The following is a 24,717-nucleotide window of genomic DNA, read 5'->3' as shown; positions in this document are numbered from 1 at the left end:
CCCTCAGCCCCTCCCAACCCTCAGCTTCCCTCAGCCCATCCCAACCCTCAGCCCCTCCCAACCCTCAGCCCCTCCCAACCCTCAGCCCATCCCAACCCTCAGCTTCCCTCAGCCCATCCCAACCCTCAGCTTCCCTCAGCCCATCCCAACCCTCAGCTTCCCTCAGCCCATCCCAACCCTCAGCTTCCCTCAGCCCATCCCAACCCTCAGCTTCCCTCAGCCCATCCCAACCCTCAGCTTCCCTCAGCCCATCCCAACCCTCAGCTTCCCTCAGCCCATCCCAACCCTCAGCTTCCCTCAGCCCCTCCCAACCCTCAGCTTCCCTCAGCCCATCCCAACCCTCAGCTTCCCTCAGCCCATCCCAACCCTCAGCTTCCCTCAGCCCATCCCAACCCTCAGCTTATCTCCTCCCAACCCTCAGCTTATCCCCTCCCAACCCTCAGCTTCCCTCAGCCCCTCCCAACCCTCAGCCCCTCCCAACCCTCAGCCCATCCCAACCCTCAGCTTCCCTCAGCCCCTCCCAACCCTCAGCCCATCCCAACCCTCAGCCCCTCCCAACCCTCAGCCCCTCCCAACCCTCAGCCCCTCCCAACCCTCAGCCCATCCCAACCCTCAGCCCATCCCAACCCTCAGCCCATCCCAACCCTCAGCCCATCCCAACCCTCAGCTTCCCTCAGCCCATCCCAACCCTCAGCTTCCCTCAGCCCATCCCAACCCTCAGCTTCCCTCAGCCCATCCCAACCCTCAGCTTCCCTCAGCCCATCCCAACCCTCAGCTTCCCTCAGCCCATCCCAACCCTCAGCTTCCCTCAGCCCATCCCAACCCTCAGCTTCCCTCAGCCCCTCCCAACCCTCAGCTTCCCTCAGCCCATCCCAACCCTCAGCTTCCCTCAGCCCATCCCAACCCTCAGCTTCCCTCAGCCCATCCCAACCCTCAGCTTCCCTCAGCCCATCCCAACCCTGAGCTTCCCTCAGCCCATCCCAACCCTCAGCTTCCCTCAGCCCATCCCAACCCTCAGCTTCCCTCAGCCCATCCCAACCCTCAGCTTCCCTCAGCCCATCCCAACCCTCAGCTTCCCTCAGCCCATCCCAACCCTAAGCTTCCCTCAGCCCATCCCAACTCTCAGCTTCCCTCAGCCCTGTAGGTGTGACTGTGAATGTAGGTGAATGTGAGCAGTCTTACTTTCAGGCTCTCCTGGAGATGTTGAGCCACGGCACGCGCCTGCGGGGACTCCCCATCGCCCCTGGCGGCCAGGTCGGCTAGCTGGGCCATCAGCTGTTCCACCTGCTCACACTTCCCTACCAGCTCCTGTCTGTAGGGACCTGGCAGAGCATTAGCCAGACGACGGCCCTCCGCCACCAGCCCCCGGATAGCTGCCTGGCCTAGGGAGAGACACAGTCAGACACTCGCAGAAACATACACAGAATAGACACACCAGCACACAGAAAACAAGGCTTTGGATCATAGGTAGGTCTCTACCGATTTGGGCCAGAGGGTTAGTAGTAGTAGGACCACCCACCCACACATCCTTCATTCTCCCCACCTCGCTCTATGACACCCCGCCTCGCTCTATGACACCCCGCCTCGCTCTATGACACCCCGCCTCGCTCTATGACACCCCGCCTCGCTCTATGACACCCCGCCTCGCTCTATGACACTCCGCCTCGCTCTATGACACTCCGCCTCGCTCTATGACACTCCGCCTCGCTCTATGACACTCCGCCTCGCTCTATGACACTCCGCCTCGCTCTATGACACTCCGCCACGCTCTATGACACTCCGCCTCGCTCTATGACACTCTACGTCGCTCTATGACACTCTTTATCATAAACTGGGTGGTTCGAGCCCTGAATGCTGACTAGCTGAAATACATGGTATATCAGACCGTATACCACGGGCATGACAAAGCATGTATTTTTACTGCTCTAATTACTTTGGTAATCAGTTTATAATAGCAATAAGGCACCTCGTTGCGTCGTGCCTAACAGCCCTTAGCCGTGATATATTGGCCATATACCACACCCCCTCGAGCCTTGTTGCTTATTTGTTGTATGTTATTCTATATTAGTTGTGATTATGTTTACTCTGAACATTCTCCAGGAGGCTATGTAATACAGCCCAGAGTCTAAGTGTTAACAACAGATGAGAATATCCAGGCTTCTGAGCCGACAAGCCAAGGAGATAATGAGGTTGGGAGAGAGCATAGGAATGTAGCGCACAGAGAAAAACAACACAGCAGACATGTACACAGAGTCTGGACTGATGTTCACTGTAGAGGGAGAGGGAGAAAGAGAGAGAGAGATGGAGGGGAAGAAAGCAAGAGGGAGGGAGGGAGTTAGAGAAAGAGATGGAGGTTAAGGAAGGAATGAGAAGAGAACATTCAGACTCACCCACTCCCCCGTCATCCATGGTGGGGTTCTCCATCCAGCTCTGGGCCTGCTCTATCTTCCCCTCCAGGTGGACAGCAGCCTTGGCAGGCCTGCTGTTGGCGACAGCCTTGCTGGTCTTAGACTGCAGGTTCTGTAGGGCTGTGGCTATCTGCTTCGCCAATGCCCTGGCCTCCGGAGTATCACCTTTACCCCTGTGATGGGAGACAATAATGACGTACTGGAAATTAAAAGTCCGTAGTCTCTCTCTAAAGCATGATAGGTAGTTATTCTAGGGAAAGCTAATGTCCATAGTCTCTCTCTAAAGCATGATAGGTAGTTATTCTAGGGAAAGCTAATGTCCATAGTCTCTCTCTAAAGCATGATAGGTAGTTATTCTAGGGAAAGCTAATGTCCATAGTCTCTCTCTAAAGCATGATAGGTAGTTATTCTAGGGAAAGCTAATGTCCATAGTCTCTCTCTAAAGCATGATAGGTAGTTATTCTAGGGAAAGCTAATGTCCATAGTCTCTCTCTAAAGCATGATAGGTAGTTATTCTAGGGAAAGCTAATGTCCATAGACTCTCTCTAAAGCATGATAGGTAGTTATTCTAGGGAAAGCTAATGTCCATAGTCTCTCTCTAAAGCATGATAGGTAGTTATTCTAGGGAAAGCTAATGTCCATAGTCTCTCTCTAAAGCATGATAGGTAGTTATTCTAGGGAAAGCTAATGTCCATAGTCTCTCTCTAAAGCATGATAGGTAGTTATTCTAGGGAAAGCTAATGTCCATAGTCTCTCTCTAAAGCATGATAGGTAGTTATTCTAGGGAAAGCTAAATGAAATAGAATGATGCATGTAGGTGTTGGTCAGCAAGAAAATGATGTGATAACATTCACTTAACCTCTAAGGCAGTGGCATTCAAGGTCGGGGTCGCGACCCCACTAGGGGGAAATACAAAATTAACAAAAATAATAGGAACAAAAAAATTAAGAGTACAAATTATTGTATGGGACCAATATACAAGAGTTTTTCAGAAAGGTAATTTGGAAAAAAAAATGGTATTTATTAGTTTCTTTAAAAAAAAATGTTGATCTAAAATGTACTGATTTTAAGGTTGTCATTAGATTTGAGGGTCCCTGCTGAAAAGGTGCTCTAAGGAATTACATGGGCGACAGATAGCAGACAGAAAGCACAATATTGGCCCAAGGACCCAACCCTGCGGAACTCAATATTTAACCGTGGAGTGTCTTCAACATTCTTCCTTACACATTAAGATATTGACTCAGACAGACAAAGCCGGTCTGGTAATACGTACGATCCTTTTTAAGCTGTATTGTCATACAGTTGTCTATTCTGCCAGGGAGTGTTGTCAGTTGTAATCTTTGTACCCATTAGCTTGTACTCCACTCTTAGATCTGCTATTGTTAGCTCAGAAGAGAAGCCCACTGTGGTCTGCTCAATCAGTACTATTAGTTCAAATGAACATTTCATAAACTTTAATACCCCCTCGGTTTTCATATCACAGAGGGCTTGGGCTGTTGCACAACAGCAACCAAAGCCCATGTAAGACAGTTTATAACATTCCATCATTGGTTACTGTGAGAGTCACTCATATTGACATTGGCTGCCGCCACAAGAAAAGTAATTCACGTTTCCTCTTTTACTATTAGGGATAGATCAAATGGTGCAGTTCTATGCAATCTTATGGCCATACTAACTAAACCCATATCAACCATCAGACAGCTTCTTCAACCACCTATTGAACATAGCTTGTTGAAGTTTCTATGTGACTTTAAAAATCGTAAAGGACTTGGATTGATGCATCTGAATATTAGGAACTTTCTTCCTAAACTGGGTTCCATTAAGATCTGGGCTATGCAGACGAATCCGGACATTCTGGTATTGACTGAAACTTGGATCTCTGGGGACATTCTCTCATATAATGTGTTCAGAGCTGACAGACAGGGTAGAGGTGGTGGGGTGGCCATTCAGAGCTGACAGACAGGGTAGAGCGTAGGTGGTGGGGTGGCCATTTTTATAAAAAAATATCATTTAGGAGATTATATATATATATATATATATATATATCCTAAATGATATCCATTTCCCAGCTACAATCTTTAAGCCTTTGTCTGGGGGGGGGGGGGGGGGTTATTTATAACTGTTGTAAGGGTCTCTACCTTCCTCCCTTGGCTAACCTTTCTGCACTCGACGAGTTAACTAGTTTGTGGTCTTCTTTTACAAGAATCAGAAGTTATTATCCTGGGTGACCTCAATTATGATTGGGAAATGCAGGAGTCAGACAATCTAAAATACATGATGATGTAATGATCTAAACCCAACCCAGATGGTGACTAAGTCTACACGGCCCAACCCTATAGATCCTTCAAAGTCAACTCTCATTATTCTAACGAATACACCAGAGAGATATGTTTCTACTGTTATCTTCTCCTAAGACAATAGTGACCATTTCCAAGATGTTTGTGTTAGAGATGTGAGAATACAAAAATCTAAGCCTCATGACATCACAAAAAGGAACTTTAACAACTTCAGTGATCATGTTTTAGTTTTTTTACATTCTTTATTTTAGTGACCTTGATTGTATTTTAGTTATCGCTGAACCCGATTCTGCTTGGAGCCTCTTTGTAGATGTCTTCAATACTATTGTGGATAGTCATGTTCCCTTCATATAAAATGGAGGGTTAAAGGTTGATCGAATGCCTGGTACACACCGCAATTATCAGAAGTCATTCATAAAAGAGATGATGCTTGGGTCAAGGCCAGGAACACAGTCTTAGGCCCGGACTGGAAAGCTTTTATTAAGCAACTGAGGAATCACTGTGTAAAATAAATCAGAAAGGCTACATTTGATTATTATGTAATCGCTCTTTCAGATTTTATCCGGGTTCCCATTACATTCTGGAAAACTGTCAAATTCTTAAAAGGCTTCTACTTCCTCTGTACAATGACAAATTAATTCCGACACTGGCCGCATTACAGGAAAAACATTCCATAATTTATGCATTTAATCACCAGCCTATCAGCGGCCTATCAATTCGAAAGGACTTCTAAGGCTATTCACCATGATATTAGGCAGGATGCTGGTAGGTGAAACCTGTTGAATGATCAGAGAATTGATAGTCAAAAGATTTTCTTTTGAGATATTTACAGAAAAAGAAGCCCTGGATGCTTTGCTAGGGTGGTGAGTACGGCCGATCCCTGGGGGCAAGCTCCCGGCCATCCAGGACCTCTATACAAGGCAGTGTCAGAGAAAGGGCCCAAAAATTGTCCATAAAGTAGGGTCCATACAGAAATGGTTTGTCGAGATCGGTGTGGAAAAACTTGACTGGCCTGCACAGGGCCCTGATCTCAACCCCATTTAACACATTTGGGATGAATTGGAAAGCCGACTGCAAGCCAGGCCTAATTGGCCAACATCAGTGCCCGACCTCAATAATGCTCGTGGCTGAATGGAAGCAAGTCCCCCCAGCAATGTTCCAACATCTAGTGGAAAGCCTTCCCAGAAGAGTAGAGGCTGTTATAGCAGCAAAGGGTGGACAAACTCCATATTAACGCACATGATTTTGGAATGAGATGTTCGACAAACAGGTGTCCACATACTTCTGGTCATGTAGTGTAGCTACCTCAATTACCTGGTACCCCTGCACATCAACTCAGTACTGGTACTTCCTGTATATAGCCATGTTATTACCTGGTACCCCTGCACGTCAACTCAGTACTGGTACTTCCTGTATAGTCATGTTATTACCTGGTACTCCCTGCATATAGCCACGTTATTACCTGGTACTCCCTGCATATAGCCATGTTATTACCTGGTACTCCCTGTATATAGCCATGTTATTACCTGGTACTCCCTGTATATAGCCATGTTACTACCTGGTACCCCTGCATATTGACTCAGTACTGGTACTTCCTGTATATAACCATGTTACTACATTGTACCCCTGCATGTTGACTCAGTAGTGGTACTTCCTGTATATAGCCATGTTATTACCTGGTACCCCTGCACATCAACTCAGTACTGGTACTTCCTGTATATAGCCATGTTACTACCTGGTACCCCTGCATATTGACTCAGTACTGGTACTCCCTGTATATAGCCATGTTATTACCTGGTACCCCTGCATATTGACTCAGAACTGGTACTCCCTGTATATAGCCATGTTAATACCTGGTACCCCTGCATATTGACTCAGTACTGGTACTTCCTGTATATAGCCATGTTATTACCTGGTACCCCTGCATATTGACTCAGTACTGGTACTTCCTGTATATAGCCATGTTATTACCTGGTACCCCTGCATATTGACTCAGTACTGGTACTTCCTGTATATAGCCATGTTATTACCTGGTACCCCTGCACATTGACTCAGTACTGGTACTCCCTGTATATAGCCATGTCATTACCTGGTACCCCTGCATATTGACTCAGTACTGGTACTTCCTGTATATAGCCATGTTATTACCTGGTACCCCTGCATATTGACTCAGTACTGGTACTCCCTGTATATAGCCATGTTATTACCTGGTACCCCTGCACATCGACTCAGTACTGGTACTCCCTGTATATAGCCATGTTATTACCTGGTACCCCTGCATATTGACTCAGTACTGGTACTCCCTGTATATAGCCATGTTATTACCTGGTACCCCTGCATATTGACTCAGTACTGGTACTCCCTGTATATAGCCATGTTATTACCTGGTACCCCTGCATATTGACTCAGTACTGGTACTTCCTGTATATAGCCATGTTATTACCTGGTACCCCTGCATATTGACTCAGTACTGGTACTTCCTGTATATAGCCATGTTATTACCTGGTACCCCTGCATATTGACTCAGTACTGGTACTTCCTGTATATAGCCATGTTATTACCTGGTACCCCTGCACATTGACTCAGTACTGGTACTCCCTGTATATAGCCATGTTATTACCTGGTACCCCTGCATATTGACTCAGTACTGGTACTTCCTGTATATAGCCATGTTATTACCTGGTACCCCTGCATATTGACTCAGTACTGGTACTTCCTGTATATAGCCATGTTATTACCTGGTACCCCTGCACATTGACTCAGTACTGGTACTCCCTGTATATAGCCATGTTATTACCTGGTACCCCTGCATATTGACTCAGTACTGGTACTTCCTGTATATAGCCATGTTATTACCTGGTACCCCTGCATATTGACTCAGTACTGGTACTCCCTGTATATAGCCATGTTATTACCTGGTACCCCTGCACATCGACTCAGTACTGGTACTCCCTGTATATAGCCATGTTATTACCTGGTACCCCTGCATATTGACTCAGTACTGGTACTTCCTGTATATAGCCATGTTATTACCTGGTACCCCTGCACATTGACTCAGTACTGGTACTCCCTGTATATAGCCATGTTATTACCTGGTACCCCTGCATATTGACTCAGTACTGGTACTTCCTGTATATAGCCATGTTATTACCTGGTACCCCTGCACATTGACTCAGTACTGGTACTCCCTGTATATAGCCATGTTATTACCTGGTACCCCTGCATATTGACTCAGTACTGGTACTTCCTGTATATAGCCATGTTATTACCTGGTACCCCTGCATATTGACTCAGTACTGGTACTCCCTGTATATAGCCATGTTATTACCTGGTACCCCTGCACATCGACTCAGTACTGGTACTCCCTGTATATAGCCATGTTATTACCTGGTACCCCTGCATATTGACTCAGTACTGGTACTCCCTGTATATAGCCATGTTATTACCTGGTACCCCTGCATATTGACTCAGTACTGGTACTTCCTGTATATAGCCATGTTATTACCTGGTACCCCTGCACATTGACTCAGTACTGGTACTTCCTGTATATAGCCATGTTATTACCTGGTACCCCTGCATATTGACTCAGTACTGGTACTTCCTGTATATAGCCATGTTATTACCTGGTACCCCTGCACATTGACTCAGTACTGGTACTCCCTGTATATAGCCATGTTATTACCTGGTACCCCTGCACATCAACTCAGTACTGGTACTTCCTGTATATAGCCATGTTATTACCTGGTACCCCTGCATATTGACTCAGTACTGGTACTTCCTGTATATAGCCATGTTATTACCTGGTACCCCTGCACATTGACTCAGTACTGGTACTCCCTGTATATAGCCATGTTATTACCTGGTACCCCTGCATATTGACTCAGTACTGGTACTTCCTGTATATAGCCATGTTATTACCTGGTACCCCTGCATATTGACTCAGTACTGGTACTTCCTGTATATAGCCATGTTATTACCTGGTACCCCTGCATATTGACTCAGTACTGGTACTTCCTGTATATAACCATGTTATTACCTGGTACCCCTGCATATTGACTCAGTACTGGTACTTCCTGTATATAACCATGTTATTACCTGGTACCCCTGCATATTGACTCAGTACTGGTACTCCCTGTATATAGCCATATTTATTCCACGTGTCACTTTTTCTATTTTTATTTTTTACCTGTAACTCTGCATTGTTGGAAAAGTAAGCAGTACGTAAGCATTTCACTGGTAGTCTACACCTGTTGTTTACAAAGCACATGACAAATACAATTGTATTTTCTAGGGTATATAAAATGGATTACTTACTGTCTCCGGAGCTCAGAGAGCTTGGCGGTGAGAGCAGCCATCTCTCCGATGGACCTCAGGATGTCATCTCTCTCCTTGGGGTCTTCACACATGTCAGCGATCTTCTTGGCCTCAGACAGGAGAGCTCTAATGTTTTCCTCTCCCTCAGGACCACCGTTAGGGTCTGCCAGCCAGTTCTGCAGGGGCACAGGGTTAGGGGTCAACATAACACAACAGGCTCAAGACCATGGAAGACAATGTGCTATCCTCTGGGATTTATACTTTTTCCATTGTGCAATTGTTAACCCCCCCCCCCAAAAAAAATAGCAATCAAGAGAGTCACCTGAGCAGCGTCAATCTTCTTGGCGATGACCTGTTTGGAGTTGGTCATGGCCTCCAGTTTCCGGCCTGCATTCTCCACTTTCCCCGCGAGAACATCCAGGCCCTGGGAGACCTGCTGGGCCTTCTGCTTGGCTGCAGGAGATGCCCCCTGACCCCTGTAGATAGACAGAGAGAAAGACAACACAGAACATAAGACGGTTATAAAATTCTTAAAACTTTCCCGAAGTTCAAAGGTTTTTCAGGAATCACAGCATGGTTGGAATTCCCTACTGAATCCCCGCCTCTTCCCCGCCACTGCCAGAACGTTGAATTGAATGGAGATTTTCATTTTCCATTTTATAGATTACATTCCCATTCTATACACTTACCGTTCAAAAGTTTGGGGTCACTTAGAAATGTCCTTGTTTTTGAAAGAAAAGCAAATTTTTTGTCCATTATAATAACATCAAATTGATCAGAAATACAGTGTAGACATTGATAATGTGGTAAATGACTATTGTAGCTGGAAACGGATGATTTTTAATGGAATATCTACAAAGGCGTCCAGAGGCCCATTATCAGCAACCATCACTCCTGTGTTCCAATGGCACCTTCTGTTAGCTAATCCAAGTTTATCATTTTAAAAAGCTAATTCATCAATAGAAAACCCTTTTGTAATTATGTTAGCACAGCTGAAAACTGTTGTTCTGATTAAAGAAGCAATAAAACTGGCCTTTAGACTAGTTGAGTATCTGGAGCATCAGGATTTGTGGGTTCAATTAAAGTCTCAAAATGGCCAGAAACAAATAACTTTCTTCTGAAACTCGTCAGTCTATTCTTGTTCTGAGAAAGGAAGGCTAGTCCATGCGAGAAATTGCCAAGAAACTGAATATCTCGTACAACGCTGTGTACTACTCCCTTCACAAAACAGCGCAAAGTGGCTCTAACCAGAATAGAAAGGAGAGTGGAAGGCCCCAGTGCATAACTGAGCAAGAGTACAAATACATTAGTGTGTCTAGTTTGAGAAACAGACGCCTCACAAGTCCTCAACTGGCAGCGTCATTAAATTGTACCCGCAAAACACCAGTCTCAACGTCAACAGTGAAGAGGCGACTTCGGGATGCTGGTCTTCTAGGCAGAGTTCCTCTGTCCAGTGTCTGTGTTCTTTTGCCCATCTTAATCTTCTTTTTATTGGCCAGTCTGAGATATGGCTCTTTCTATGACTCTGCCTAGAAGGCCGAGTGTTTCCATTATTTTGGCAGTTGCCTGTATATACTGTACATGTTTAGTTGGTAGAGCATGGCGCTTGCAATGCCAGGATTGTGGGTTCGATTCCCGGGTCCACCCATAAATAAAATGTTTGCACGCATGACTCAGCGTAATGGCATATAGTACTACTGTACATGTACTGTACCTGGCCCTCATCTCAGACACCTGGTCAGTGATTTGCCCCAGGGTTTTGGATGTTCCCAGGATATCCCTCCGCTCCTTCCCAGCACACAGCTCTCCCACCTTCCCAGCCTCATCCAGGATCTGACGGATGGCCTGTTCCCCTGCATCCCCTGATCACATTGAGAACACAAAGACAAATGTTACAAACACCTAGAGAAAAAGGACAACTGGGTCCTGTTCAATTGGCACCAAACAGAAGAAAACGGACTGAAGACGCAGAGCGACTAGTTTGACTCCAATAAAAACAACAGCAGTGGTGTATAAAGATGGTGGCCCTACACGTGGTGTATAAAGATGGTGGCCCTACACGTGGTGTATAAAGATGGTGGCCCTACACGTGGTGTATAAAGATGGTGGCCCTCCCTTTGCCTTGGTTCTCCCTATTGTACATTACGCTCCGTGACATTATTTGATATGGTCATTAACACAGTATATATGATCCCAATTTATTGGCACATTGAACCACATTACGCGCCATAGTTTCAAAACTCAGTGGATCGCGCTTCAACAAAGACGTCATATCTGAATTCTGACCTCTTTATTCACACGTTCGCCATCGTTGTTTTGTTTTTCATAAGATTTTTTTTTCTTCTTTTCTACAGTGTCCCCAAATGCAGGGGTTTTCAAACCTCTCCTCAGGGAACCCCAGCCATTTCCTGTATTCATACTACTCCAGAACTAGCACACCTGGCTCAGCTAATCAACTAATCATCAAGCCCTTTCCTTGAATCGGGTGAGCTAGTTCGGGGCTACACAAAAAATAGTGAGGAGAGGTTTGCAACCACTGCCCTAATGAAGCCTGGTATATGGAGCCATTGGGAGGACGTGTTACCTGGTTGGGCGTCGGGGTCCCTCAGCCAGCTCTTGGCCTGGGTCATCTTAGAGTCGATGAGCGCCAGAGCTCTCTTCATGGCCTCCGTATCCTTTAGGATCAACAACAGGGTCAGAGGAGACAACATGCACGAATAACTAAGAACCTTCGGTCTACAACCTCCCCCCCAAAAAAAACATATTTGAAAAATACTGAAATTAGGCACATTTGGACTTTGTACTACAGCATATACAGGGATTGTCATATACAAATAATTGTGTCTAAAACTGAGGCAACGATTTGCCTAATGAGGATTCCTTTTTAAGGTAACCCTTCTGTAGTTTAATATGTGTCTTCAGAGTAAGGTAATGGCATGTCTGTCAAGGAGCCAGATCTCGCAGCATGTGTTTGGAGTTTGAGCAGTCTCATGCTAGTATTTGCCTGCTTGGGGAATTCATTAAATGTGATGATGACTGATGAACATGAGCTCAGCGTTCACACAGATGAACACATGGATCATGACGTTAGAGACGGCAAAGACATGACATCCCCCACGATCACAACCATTACAGCACACACACAACAACTCTGCAAAAAGCTGTCTCACACACACACACCATATATTATCTGTACCTCTGAAGTACAGCATTGCGGTTATTCATTAACCTCTCGCAGTCAGTAACACACACCTGTAAAAATGCACATGCTGTTTTAAAATCAAATCACTTTCCAGTCCTGTATGTGCGTTCCAAATGGCACCCTATTCCCTACTTTTACATAGTGCACTACTTTTGACCAGTAGCCCTATAGGTTCTTGTCAGAAGTAGTGCACTATATAGTGAATAGGCTGCCATTTGGAAGTCAGTGTCAATACGGGTGTTGTTTCACATCATAAAAAGCCCATCTACTGTGACTGTCCCATTGTGTCTCAATCTGGAGGGGCTGGGAACACAACAAACACACAGGAGACGGCTTGACAATGAGTCTATTCATCAGCCAAGTGTTGGGACAGAGCTGTTACACACAACATGTGGCAGAGTGAGAGACACAGGGTTTTCCAGGAGTTTGCATGATAGGATATACAAGGACACTGTAGCCTTTGAATGACTTTAGGCAGTTTATGAGTTTTTACTCCCTGGATGACATCTATCCAGACAGACAAGTGACGGTTGTACCCGCTACTAGTCATGTGAGTTTACAGCCTTTGTCCTTCAGGGGACGAGGAAAGATCTATTCCATTCTGCATGTCCACATGACTGAACTAATAAGTGTAACTGAACAAAGGGACAACTCTGCAGCAGCAAACAGCCCTAGAAACCTATGCAAACATTACAACATGTTGAAAAATATCTGCTTTGCATGTTACGTAATAATAATAAATAAATAATAATAAATAAATAATAAATAATAATAATAGTAATAATAATAATAATTATTATTATTAATAGTGATAAATAATAATAATAATAATAATAATAATAATAATAATGATAATTAATACTGATAAATAATAATAATAATAATAATAATAATAATAAATAGTGATAAATAATAATAATAATAATAATAATAATAATAATAATGATAATTAATACTGATAAATAATAATAATAATAATAATAATAATAAATAATATTAATAATAATGAATCATAATAATAATAATCCTCCAAGATAATTCCTCCTTTCTAAAGTGTTTTAGTCAAAGAAAACGATGACAATGATAACCAGGCTATTGGTGGGATTTACCACAGTATTGAAACGGAAGATTGAGCAAAGTCAAACATAGGAAATTACTGTGTGTTGCTGCCATCAGCCTGGAAGTGAACAGCAGCGTGAAGTGAAGTCCCAAATGTAACCCTGTCACCCTATATAGTGCACTACTTTCAACCAGGACCCAGTCAGAAGTAGTGCACTGCACAGGAAATAGGGTGTCATTTGGGACACATACAAGGTTTACTTTATCAAGTGATGAAGCCACGCTGAGAATTGGGCAGGTGGTTTGAGAGATGGGACAGAAAAGAGTAACCAATGCTTTTAAAAACACAAGACACACACACACACACACACACACACACACACACTAACAGAAAACTCCATCTATCCAGCTTTTGCGTTGAGGATTATTAGGTTTGAGGATCACGCAAGGTGAGACGACATCAGAGTGTATATATAGCACCTAGTTAAATCTGCAAGCAAACAACCACTGTTTTTACACACTGACAATATCTCAGTACTAGAATCAGTCAATTACTTTGACCACTTGACAATGAGTGCCTTTGTCCCGTGGGTAAAAATCTATTGTGAAATATATACACTACTACTGTAGAGATCATGATTCATTCCCATTGCCCCTGGGACCAGTTTCCCGGACACTGGATAAGCCCAGAATAAGCCTGGACTAAGAAGCATGCTCAATAGAGAATATCCTTTGAAAGTACTTTTAAGTACAGGAATAGGCTTAACCTGTATTCTGGAAACTGGCCACCTGATCTTACTGGAAAGCAATATGACTCAGGAGTACTCTGGATCAATAGAACACCTAAAGAACATCCTATTACCGGCATCTATAGTGCAGGAGAAGACCATCCTATTACCAACATCTATAGTGCAGGAGAAGACCATCCTATTACCAACATCTATAGTACAGGAGAAGACCATCCTTTTATCAACATCTATAGTGTAGGAGAAGACCATCCTATTACCAACATCTATTGTACAGGAGAAGACCATCCTATTACCAACATCCCATTACCAACATCTATAGTACAGGAGAAGACCATCCTATTATCAACATCCCATTACCAACATCTATAGTACAGGAGAAGACCATCCTATTACCAACATCCCATTACCAACATCTATAGTACAGGAGAAGACCATCCTATTACCGGCATCTATAGTACAGGAGAAGACCATCCTATTACCAACATCTATAGTGCAGGAGAACACCATCCTATCACCAACATCTATAGTACAGGAGAAGACCATCCTATCACCAACATCTATAATACAGGAGAACACCATCCTATCACCAACATCTATAATACAGGAGAACACCATCCTATCACCAACATCTATAATACAGGAGAAGACCATCCTATCACCAACATCTATAATACAGGAGAAGACCATCCTATCACCAACATCTATAGTACAGGAGAACACCATCATATTACCAACATCTATAGTACAGGAGAAGACCATCCTATCACCAACATCTATAATACAGGAGAACACCATCCTATCACCAACATCTATAATACAGGAGAAGACCATCCTATCACCAACATCTATAATACAGGAGAACACCATCCTATCACCAACATCTATAATACAGGAGAACACCATCCTATCACCAACATCTATAATACAGGAGAAGACCATCCTATCACCAACATCTATAGTACAGGAGAAGACCATCCTATCACCAACATCTATAGTACAGGAGAAGACCATCCTATCACCAACATCTATAATACAGGAGAACACCATCCTATCACCAACATCTATAATACAGGAGAACACCATCCTATCACCAACATCTATAGTGCAGGAGAACACCATCCTATTACCAACATCTATAATACAGGAGAAGACCATCCTATCACCAACATCTATAGTACAGGAGAAGACCATCCTATCACCAACATCTATAATACAGGAGAACACCATCCTATCACCAACATCTATAGTACAGGAGAAGACCATCCTATCACCAACATCTATAATACAGGAGAACACCATCCTATCACCAACATCTATAATACAGGAGAACACCATCCTATCACCAACATCTATAGTGCAGGAGAACACCATCCTATCACCAACATCTATAATACAGGAGAAGACCATCCTATCACCAACATCTATAATACAGGAGAACACCATCCTATTACCAACATCTATAGTGCAGGAGAACACCATCCTATCACCAACATCTATAGTACAGGAGAAGACCATCCTATCACCAACATCTATAATACAGGAGAACACCATCCTATCACCAACATCTATAGTACAGGAGAAGACCATCCTATCACCAACATCTATAATACAGGAGAAGACCATCCTATCACCAACATCTATAATACAGGAGAACACCATCCTATCACCAACATCTATAATACAGGAGAACACCATCCTATCACCAACATCTATAATACAGGAGAACACCATCCTATCACCAACATCTATAATACAGGAGAAGACCATCCTATCACCAACATCTATAGTACAGGAGAAGACCATCCTATCACCAACATCTATAATACAGGAGAAGACCATCCTATCACCAACATCTATAGTACAGGAGAACACCATCCTATCACCAACATCTATAATACAGGAGAAGACCATCCTATCACAAACATCTATAATACAGGAGAAGACCATCCTATCACCAACATCTATAATACAGGAGAACACCATCCTATCACCAACATCTATAATACAGGAGAAGACCATCCTATCACCAACATCTATAGTACAGGAGAACACCATCCTATCACCAACATCTATAATACAGGAGAACACCATCCTATCACCAACATCTATAATACAGGAGAACACCATCCTATCACCAACATCTATAATACAGGAGAAGACCATCCTATCACCAACATCTATAATACAGGAGAACACCATCCTATCACCAACATCTATAGTGTAGGAGAAGACCATCCTATCACCAACATCTATAGTGTAGGAGAAGACCATCCTATCACCAACATCTATAGTACAGGAGAACACCATCCTATCACCAACATCTATAATACAGGAGAACACCATCCTATCACCAACATCTATAGTACAGGAGAACACCATCCTATCACCAACATCTATAGTGTAGGAGAAGACCATCCTATCACCAACATCTATAGTGTAGGAGAAGACCATCCTATCACCAACATCTATAGTGTAGGAGAAGACCATCCTATCACCAACATCTATAGTGTAGGAGAAGACCATCCTATCACCAACATCTATAGTGTAGGAGAAGACCATCCTATCACCAACATCTATAGTGTAGGAGAAGACCATCCTATCACCAACATCTATAGTGTAGGAGAAGACCATCCTATCACCAACATCTATAGTACAGGAGAACACCATCCTATCACCAACATCTATAGTACAGGAGAACACCATCCTATCACCAACATCTATAATACAGGAGAAGACCATCCTATCACCAACATCTATAGTGTAGGAGAAGACCATCCTATCACCAACATCTATAATACAGGAGAACACCATCCTATCACCAACATCTATAGTGTAGGAGAAGACCATCCTATCACCAACATCTATAGTGTAGGAGAAGACCATCCTATCACCAACATCTATAGTACAGGAGAACACCATCCTATCACCAACATCTATAGTACAGGAGAACACCATCCTATCACCAACATCTATAATACAGGAGAAGACCATCCTATCACCAACATCTATAGTACAGGAGAACACCATCCTATCACCAACATCTATAATACAGGAGAAGACCATCCTATCACCAACATCTATAATACAGGAGAACACCATCCTATCACCAACATCTATAATACAGGAGAACACCATCCTATCACCAACATCTATAGTACAGGAGAACACCATCCTATCACCAACATCTATAATACAGGAGAAGACCATCCTATCACCAACATCTATAATACAGGAGAACACCATCCTATCACCAACATCTATAATACAGGAGAACACCATCCTATCACCAACATCTATAGTACAGGAGAAGACCATCCTATCACCAACATCTATAATACAGGAGAAGACCATCCTATCACCAACATCTATAATACAGGAGAACACCATCCTATCACCAACATCTATAGTACAGGAGAAGACCATCCTATCACCAACATCTATAGTACAGGAGAAGACCATCCTATCACCAACATCTATAATACAGGAGAAGACCATCCTATCACCAACATCTATAATACAGGAGAACACCATCCTATCACCAACATCTATAATACAGGAGAAGACCATCCTATCACCAACATCTATAATACAGGAGAACACCATCCTATCACCAACATCTATAATACAGGAGAACACCATCCTATCACCAACATCTATAGTACAGGAGAAGACCATCCTATCACCAACATCTATAATACAGGAGAAGACCATCCTATCACCAACATCTATAATACAGGAGAACACCATCCTATCACCAACATCTATAATACAGGAGAAGACCATCCTATCACCAACATCTATAATACAGGAGAACACCATCCTATCACCAACATCTATAATACAGGAGAAGACCATCCTATCACCAACATCTATAATACAGGAGAACACCATCCTATCACCAACATCTATAATACAGGAGAACACCATCCTATCACCAACATCTATAATACAGGAGAACACCATCCTATCACCAACATCTATAATACAGGAGAAGACCATCCTATCACCAACATCTATAGTACAGGAGAAGACCATCCTATCACCAACATCTATAGTACAGGAGAAGACCATCCTATCACCAACATCTATAATACAGGAGAACACCATCCTATCACCAACATCTATAATACAGGAGAACACCATCCTATCACCAACATCTATAGTGCAGGAGAACACCATCCTATTACCAACATCTATAATACAGGAGAAGACCATCCTATCACCAACATCTATAGTACAGGAGAAGACCATCCTATCACCAACATCTATAATACAGGAGAACACCATCCTATCACCAACATCTATAGTACAGGAGAAGACCATCCTATCACCAACATCTATAATACAGGAGAACACCATCCTATCACCAACATCTATAATACAGGAGAACACCATCCTATCACCAACATCTATAGTGCAGGAGAACACCATCCTATCACCAACATCTATAATACAGGAGAAGACCATCCTATCACCAACATCTATAATACAGGAGAACACCATCCTATTACCAACATCTATAGTGCAGGAGAACACCATCCTATCACCAACATCTATAGTACAGGAGAAGACCATCCTATCACCAACATCTATAATACAGGAGAACACCATCCTATCACCAACATCTATAGTACAGGAGAAGACCATCCTATCACCAACATCTATAATACAGGAGAAGACCATCCTATCACCAACATCTATAATACAGGAGAACACCATCCTATCACCAACATCTATAATACAGGAGAACACCATCCTATCACCAACATCTATAATACAGGAGAACACCATCCTATCACCAACATCTATAATACAGGAGAAGACCATCCTATCACCAACATCTATAGTACAGGAGAAGACCATCCTATCACCAACATCTATAATACAGGAGAAGACCATCCTATCACCAACATCTATAGTACAGGAGAACACCATCCTATCACCAACATCTATAATACAGGAGAAGACCATCCTATCACAAACATCTATAATACAGGAGAAGACCATCCTATCACCAACATCTATAATACAGGAGAACACCATCCTATCACCAACATCTATAATACAGGAGAAGACCATCCTATCACCAACATCTATAGTACAGGAGAACACCATCCTATCACCAACATCTATAATACAGGAGAACACCATCCTATCACCAACATCTATAATACAGGAGAACACCATCCTATCACCAACATCTATAATACAGGAGAAGACCATCCTATCACCAACATCTATAATACAGGAGAACACCATCCTATCACCAACATCTATAGTGTAGGAGAAGACCATCCTATCACCAACATCTATAGTGTAGGAGAAGACCATCCTATCACCAACATCTATAGTACAGGAGAACACCATCCTATCACCAACATCTATAATACAGGAGAACACCATCCTATCACCAACATCTATAGTACAGGAGAACACCATCCTATCACCAACATCTATAGTGTAGGAGAAGACCATCCTATCACCAACATCTATAGTGTAGGAGAAGACCATCCTATCACCAACATCTATAGTGTAGGAGAAGACCATCCTATCACCAACATCTATAGTGTAGGAGAAGACCATCCTATCACCAACATCTATAGTGTAGGAGAAGACCATCCTATCACCAACATCTATAGTGTAGGAGAAGACCATCCTATCACCAACATCTATAGTGTAGGAGAAGACCATCCTATCACCAACATCTATAGTACAGGAGAACACCATCCTATCACCAACATCTATAGTACAGGAGAACACCATCCTATCACCAACATCTATAATACAGGAGAAGACCATCCTATCACCAACATCTATAGTGTAGGAGAAGACCATCCTATCACCAACATCTATAATACAGGAGAACACCATCCTATCACCAACATCTATAGTGTAGGAGAAGACCATCCTATCACCAACATCTATAGTGTAGGAGAAGACCATCCTATCACCAACATCCATAGTACAGGAGAACACCATCCTATCACCAACATCTATAGTACAGGAGAACACCATCCTATCACCAACATCTATAATACAGGAGAAGACCATCCTATCACCAACATCTATAGTACAGGAGAACACCATCCTATCACCAACATCTATAATACAGGAGAAGACCATCCTATCACCAACATCTATAATACAGGAGAACACCATCCTATCACCAACATCTATAATACAGGAGAAGACCATCCTATCACCAACATCTATAGTACAGGAGAACACCATCCTATCACCAACATCTATAATACAGGAGAAGACCATCCTATCACCAACATCTATAGTACAGGAGAACACCATCCTATCACCAACATCTATAATACAGGAGAAGACCATCCTATCACCAACATCTATAGTGCAGGAGAAGACCATCCTATCACCAACATCTATAGTACAGGAGAACACCATCCTATCACCAACATCTATAGTACAGGAGAACACCATCCTATCACCAACATCTATAATACAGGAGAAGACCATCCTATCACCAACATCTATAATACAGGAGAACACCATCCTATCACCAACATCTATAATACAGGAGAACACCATCCTATCACCAACATCTATAGTACAGGAGAAGACCATCCTATCACCAACATCTATAATACAGGAGAAGACCATCCTATCACCAACATCTATAATACAGGAGAACACCATCCTATCACCAACATCTATAGTACAGGAGAAGACCATCCTATCACCAACATCTATAGTACAGGAGAAGACCATCCTATCACCAACATCTATAATACAGGAGAAGACCATCCTATCACCAACATCTATAATACAGGAGAACACCATCCTATCACCAACATCTATAATACAGGAGAAGACCATCCTATCACCAACATCTATAATACAGGAGAACACCATCCTATCACCAACATCTATAATACAGGAGAACACCATCCTATCACCAACATCTATAGTACAGGAGAAGACCATCCTATCACCAACATCTATAATACAGGAGAAGACCATCCTATCACCAACATCTATAATACAGGAGAACACCATCCTATCACCAACATCTATAATACAGGAGAAGACCATCCTATCACCAACATCTATAATACAGGAGAACACCATCCTATCACCAACATCTATAATACAGGAGAAGACCATCCTATCACCAACATCTATAATACAGGAGAACACCATCCTATCACCAACATCTATAATACAGGAGAACACCATCCTATCACCAACATCTATAATACAGGAGAACACCATCCTATCACCAACATCTATAATACAGGAGAACACCATCCTATCACCAACATCTATAATACAGGAGAACACCATCCTATCACCAACATCTATAATACAGGAGAACACCATCCTATCACCAACATCTATAATACAGGAGAACACCATCCTATCACCAACATCTATAATACAGGAGAAGACCATCCTATCACCAACATCTATAGTACAGGAGAAGACCATCCTATCACCAACATCTATAATACAGGAGAAGACCATCCTATCACCAACATCTATAATACAGGAGAACACCATCCTATCACCAACATCTATAATACAGGAGAAGACCATCCTATCACCAACATCTATAATACAGGAGAACACCATCCTATCACCAACATCTATAATACAGGAGAACACCATCCTATCACCAACATCTATAATACAGGAGAAGACCATCCTATCACCAACATCTATAATACAGGAGAAGACCATCCTATCACCAACATCTATAATACAGGAGAACACCATCCTATCACCAACATCTATAGTACAGGAGAACACCATCCTATCACCAACATCTATAATACAGGAGAACACCATCCTATCACCAACATCTATAATACAGGAGAACACCATCCTATCACCAACATCTATAATACAGGAGAACACCACTCAGATCAGCTGTTATGGTATGTTAAGTCAAACTTGAAAGAACTAAATATTAAAGAAAAACATTTATTGTTAAAATAAAACAAATACATTTTCAGAACTTACTGCACATTTTCCCCAAATTTGTAATTCCATTATATTACCATCACTCACATAGCTAGTGCATCCAATTTAGTAGCATTCCTAGAGACATTACCATCACTCACATAGCTAGTGCATCCAATATAGTAGCATTCCTAGAGACATTACCATCACTCACATAGCTAGTGCATCCAATATAGTAGCATTCCTAGAGACATTACCATCACTCACATAGCTAGTGCATCCAATATAGTAGCATTCCTAGAGACATTACCATCACTCACATAGCTAGTGCATCCAATATAGTAGCATTCCTAGAGACATTACCATCACTCACATAGCTAGTGCATCCAATATAGTAGCATTCCTAGAGACATTACCATCACTCACATAGCTAGTGCATCCAATTTAGTAGCATTCCTAGAGACACTGCAGCAGTGATCTACTACACAAAGACACACGGAACAAGACTATCATCATCATCAACACAGAGAGAGCTACCAGACATGCTGCTGCTGAATGCACAACCACACAAGGTCGATAGGGGTCGAAAGATGTCGGCTTACCTTCTACAGGGGGAGGGGGGGGGGGGGGGTGGTCAAAAGAAAGGAAGAACAAAACATATAGAAATGTTTAACCAGACATACCAACGGAAAAATAAGAGGCAACAGAAAAATAGTAAGAAGTCTAGTAAAGTACATCAGAGAGGAGAGTGGTGGTGACGGGGGGAGGGAGAGTGGGGGTGACGGGGGGAGGGAGAGTGGGGGTGACGGGGGGAGGGAGAGTGGGGGTGACGGGGGGAGGGAGAGTGGGGGTGACGGGGGGGAGGGAGAGTGGTGGTGACGGGGGGAGGGAGAGTGGGGGTGACGGGGGGAGGGAGAGTGGGGGTGACGGGGGGAGGGAGAGTGGGGGTGACGGGGGGAGGGAGAGTGGGGGTGACGGGGGGAGGGAGAGTGGGGGTGACGGGGGGGAGGGAGAGTGGGGGTGACGGGGGGGAGGGAGAGTGGGGGTGACGGGGGGAGGGAGAGTGGGGGTGACGGGGGGGAGGGAGAGTGGTGGTGACGGGGGGAGGGAGAGTGGGGGTGACGGGGGGAGGGAGAGTGGGGGTGACGGGGGGAGGGAGAGTGGGGGTGACGGGGGGGAGGGAGAGTGGGGGTGACGGGGGGGAGGGAGAGTGGGGGTGACGGGGGGGAGGGAGAGTGGGGGTGACGGGGGGGAGGGAGAGTGGGGGTGACGGGGGGGAGGGAGAGTGGGGGTGACGGGGGGGAGGGAGAGTGGGGGTGACGGGGGGGAGGGAGAGTGGGGGTGACGGGGGGGAGGGAGAGTGGGGGTGACGGGGGGGGGAGAGTGGGGGTGACAGGGGGGGAGAGTGGGGGTGACAGGGGGGGAGAGTGGGGGTGACAGGGGGGGGAGAGTGGGGGTGACGGGGGGGGAGAGTGGGGGTGACGGGGGGGAGAGTGGGGGTGACGGGGGGGAGAGTGGGGGTGACGGGGGGGAGAGTGGGGGTGACGGGGGGGGGGGAGTGGGGGTGACGGGGGGGGGGGAGTGGGGGTGACGGGGGGGGGGGGGGGAGTGGGGGTGACGAGGGGACAGAGGAGAGTGGGGTGGGTGACGGGGGACAGAGGAGAGTGGGGTGGGTGACGGGGGACAGAGGAGAGTGGGGTGGGTGACGGGGGACAGAGGAGAGTGGGGTGGGTGACGGGGGACAGAGGAGAGTGGGGTGGGTGACGGGGGACAGAGGAGAGTGGGGTGGGTGACGGGGGACAGAGGAGAGTGGGTGGGTGACGGGGGACAGAGGAGAGTGGGGTGGGTGACGGGGGACAGAGGAGAGTGGGTGGGTGACGGGGGACAGAGGAGAGTGGGGTGGGTGACGGGGGACAGAGGAGAGTGGGTGGGTGACGGGGGACAGAGGAGAGTGGGGTGACAGGGGACAGGCTGTTGTGCGTTCTTCTCCCGCAGCATTCTGGGAGTGTTTATGTGTATGTGAGCGCACGGTATACAGCGCATGTGAGCCCACGTGGGTGTTCAGCAGACTCGCAATGTAGAAGTAGAAGCTGTAGAAGTAGTGGTCTAATGAGCAGTGATTGGTCAAACCATTTACCCTCCTCCTTGTCTGAGACGAGCAGCTCCCGAGGGTCGAAGTGTGTGAGTGGGAGAGAGAGGGGCAAAGACGAGCTGTCCCGGGTACAGATCCAAGATCAGCATTTCCCCCCCAATCCTAACATTAACCGCTAATGTTGCAAAACTGACCCAAGATCAGCATCTAGGGGAAACCTCTCCCTACACCGGCCAAAGACAACCCTGAGGGGGTGTGGTTCTAGCTAGCTCCGTACCTTATTGGCCCAGGCGTCTTCGTCCCAGGAAGTGAGCTGCAGCACTCTGATGATCTCGTTGATCTCAGCGCTCATCTTCTCGAAGGTGAAGTTCCTGTTCTTCAGAGACTCCTCTACTCCCTGGCTGCCGGACGTCTTGGTCGTCACAAAGATCTTGATACCTGTAGTAAGAACACAACAAGTGATCACCAGTTTTTTTAAAAATTGATGTTTTTCTTCCAGACTTGTTAGATGTCTAGATATCTGTGAAGATCCAGTATTATTCTGTTAGAGAAACGGTCCCGTGTCAGAATCTGACTGGTGGTAACGGAGTTCTGACAACAGGGGTTCTAGCCCCATCTCAACCTTTCCACTCCATCTACCCCTCCACAGTCATAAATAATAGAAATA

The 24,717-nt window shown here is 44.5% G+C and overlaps 1 protein-coding gene across 2 annotated transcripts in view; it reads right to left on the bottom strand.

Moving 5' to 3' along the window:
- LOC110499465 (vinculin) overlaps positions 1-24,717 on the bottom strand; it is a 72,123-nt gene that overhangs the window by 15,058 nt on the left and 32,348 nt on the right. Inside the window, exons 6-12 of one of the 2 annotated variants that reach the window (XM_036956328.1) lie at positions 24,328-24,488; positions 11,604-11,697; positions 10,734-10,881; positions 9,342-9,495; positions 9,020-9,195; positions 2,391-2,581; positions 1,183-1,382 (exon numbers count right to left, since the gene is read on the bottom strand). In XM_036956328.1, the coding sequence (XP_036812223.1) occupies positions 1,183-1,382; positions 2,391-2,581; positions 9,020-9,195; positions 9,342-9,495; positions 10,734-10,881; positions 11,604-11,697; positions 24,328-24,488 (1,124 nt within the window). The remainder of the gene's footprint in view (positions 1-1,182; positions 1,383-2,390; positions 2,582-9,019; positions 9,196-9,341; positions 9,496-10,733; positions 10,882-11,603; positions 11,698-24,327; positions 24,489-24,717) is intronic. The other variant, XM_036956329.1, reaches the window with a different exon arrangement.

Source organism: Oncorhynchus mykiss, chromosome 20, assembly GCF_013265735.2.
Source record: "Oncorhynchus mykiss isolate Arlee chromosome 20, USDA_OmykA_1.1, whole genome shotgun sequence".
Classification (NCBI taxonomy): Eukaryota; Metazoa; Chordata; class Actinopteri; order Salmoniformes; family Salmonidae; genus Oncorhynchus; species Oncorhynchus mykiss.
This window is presented reverse-complemented; position numbering and strand designations above follow the sequence as displayed.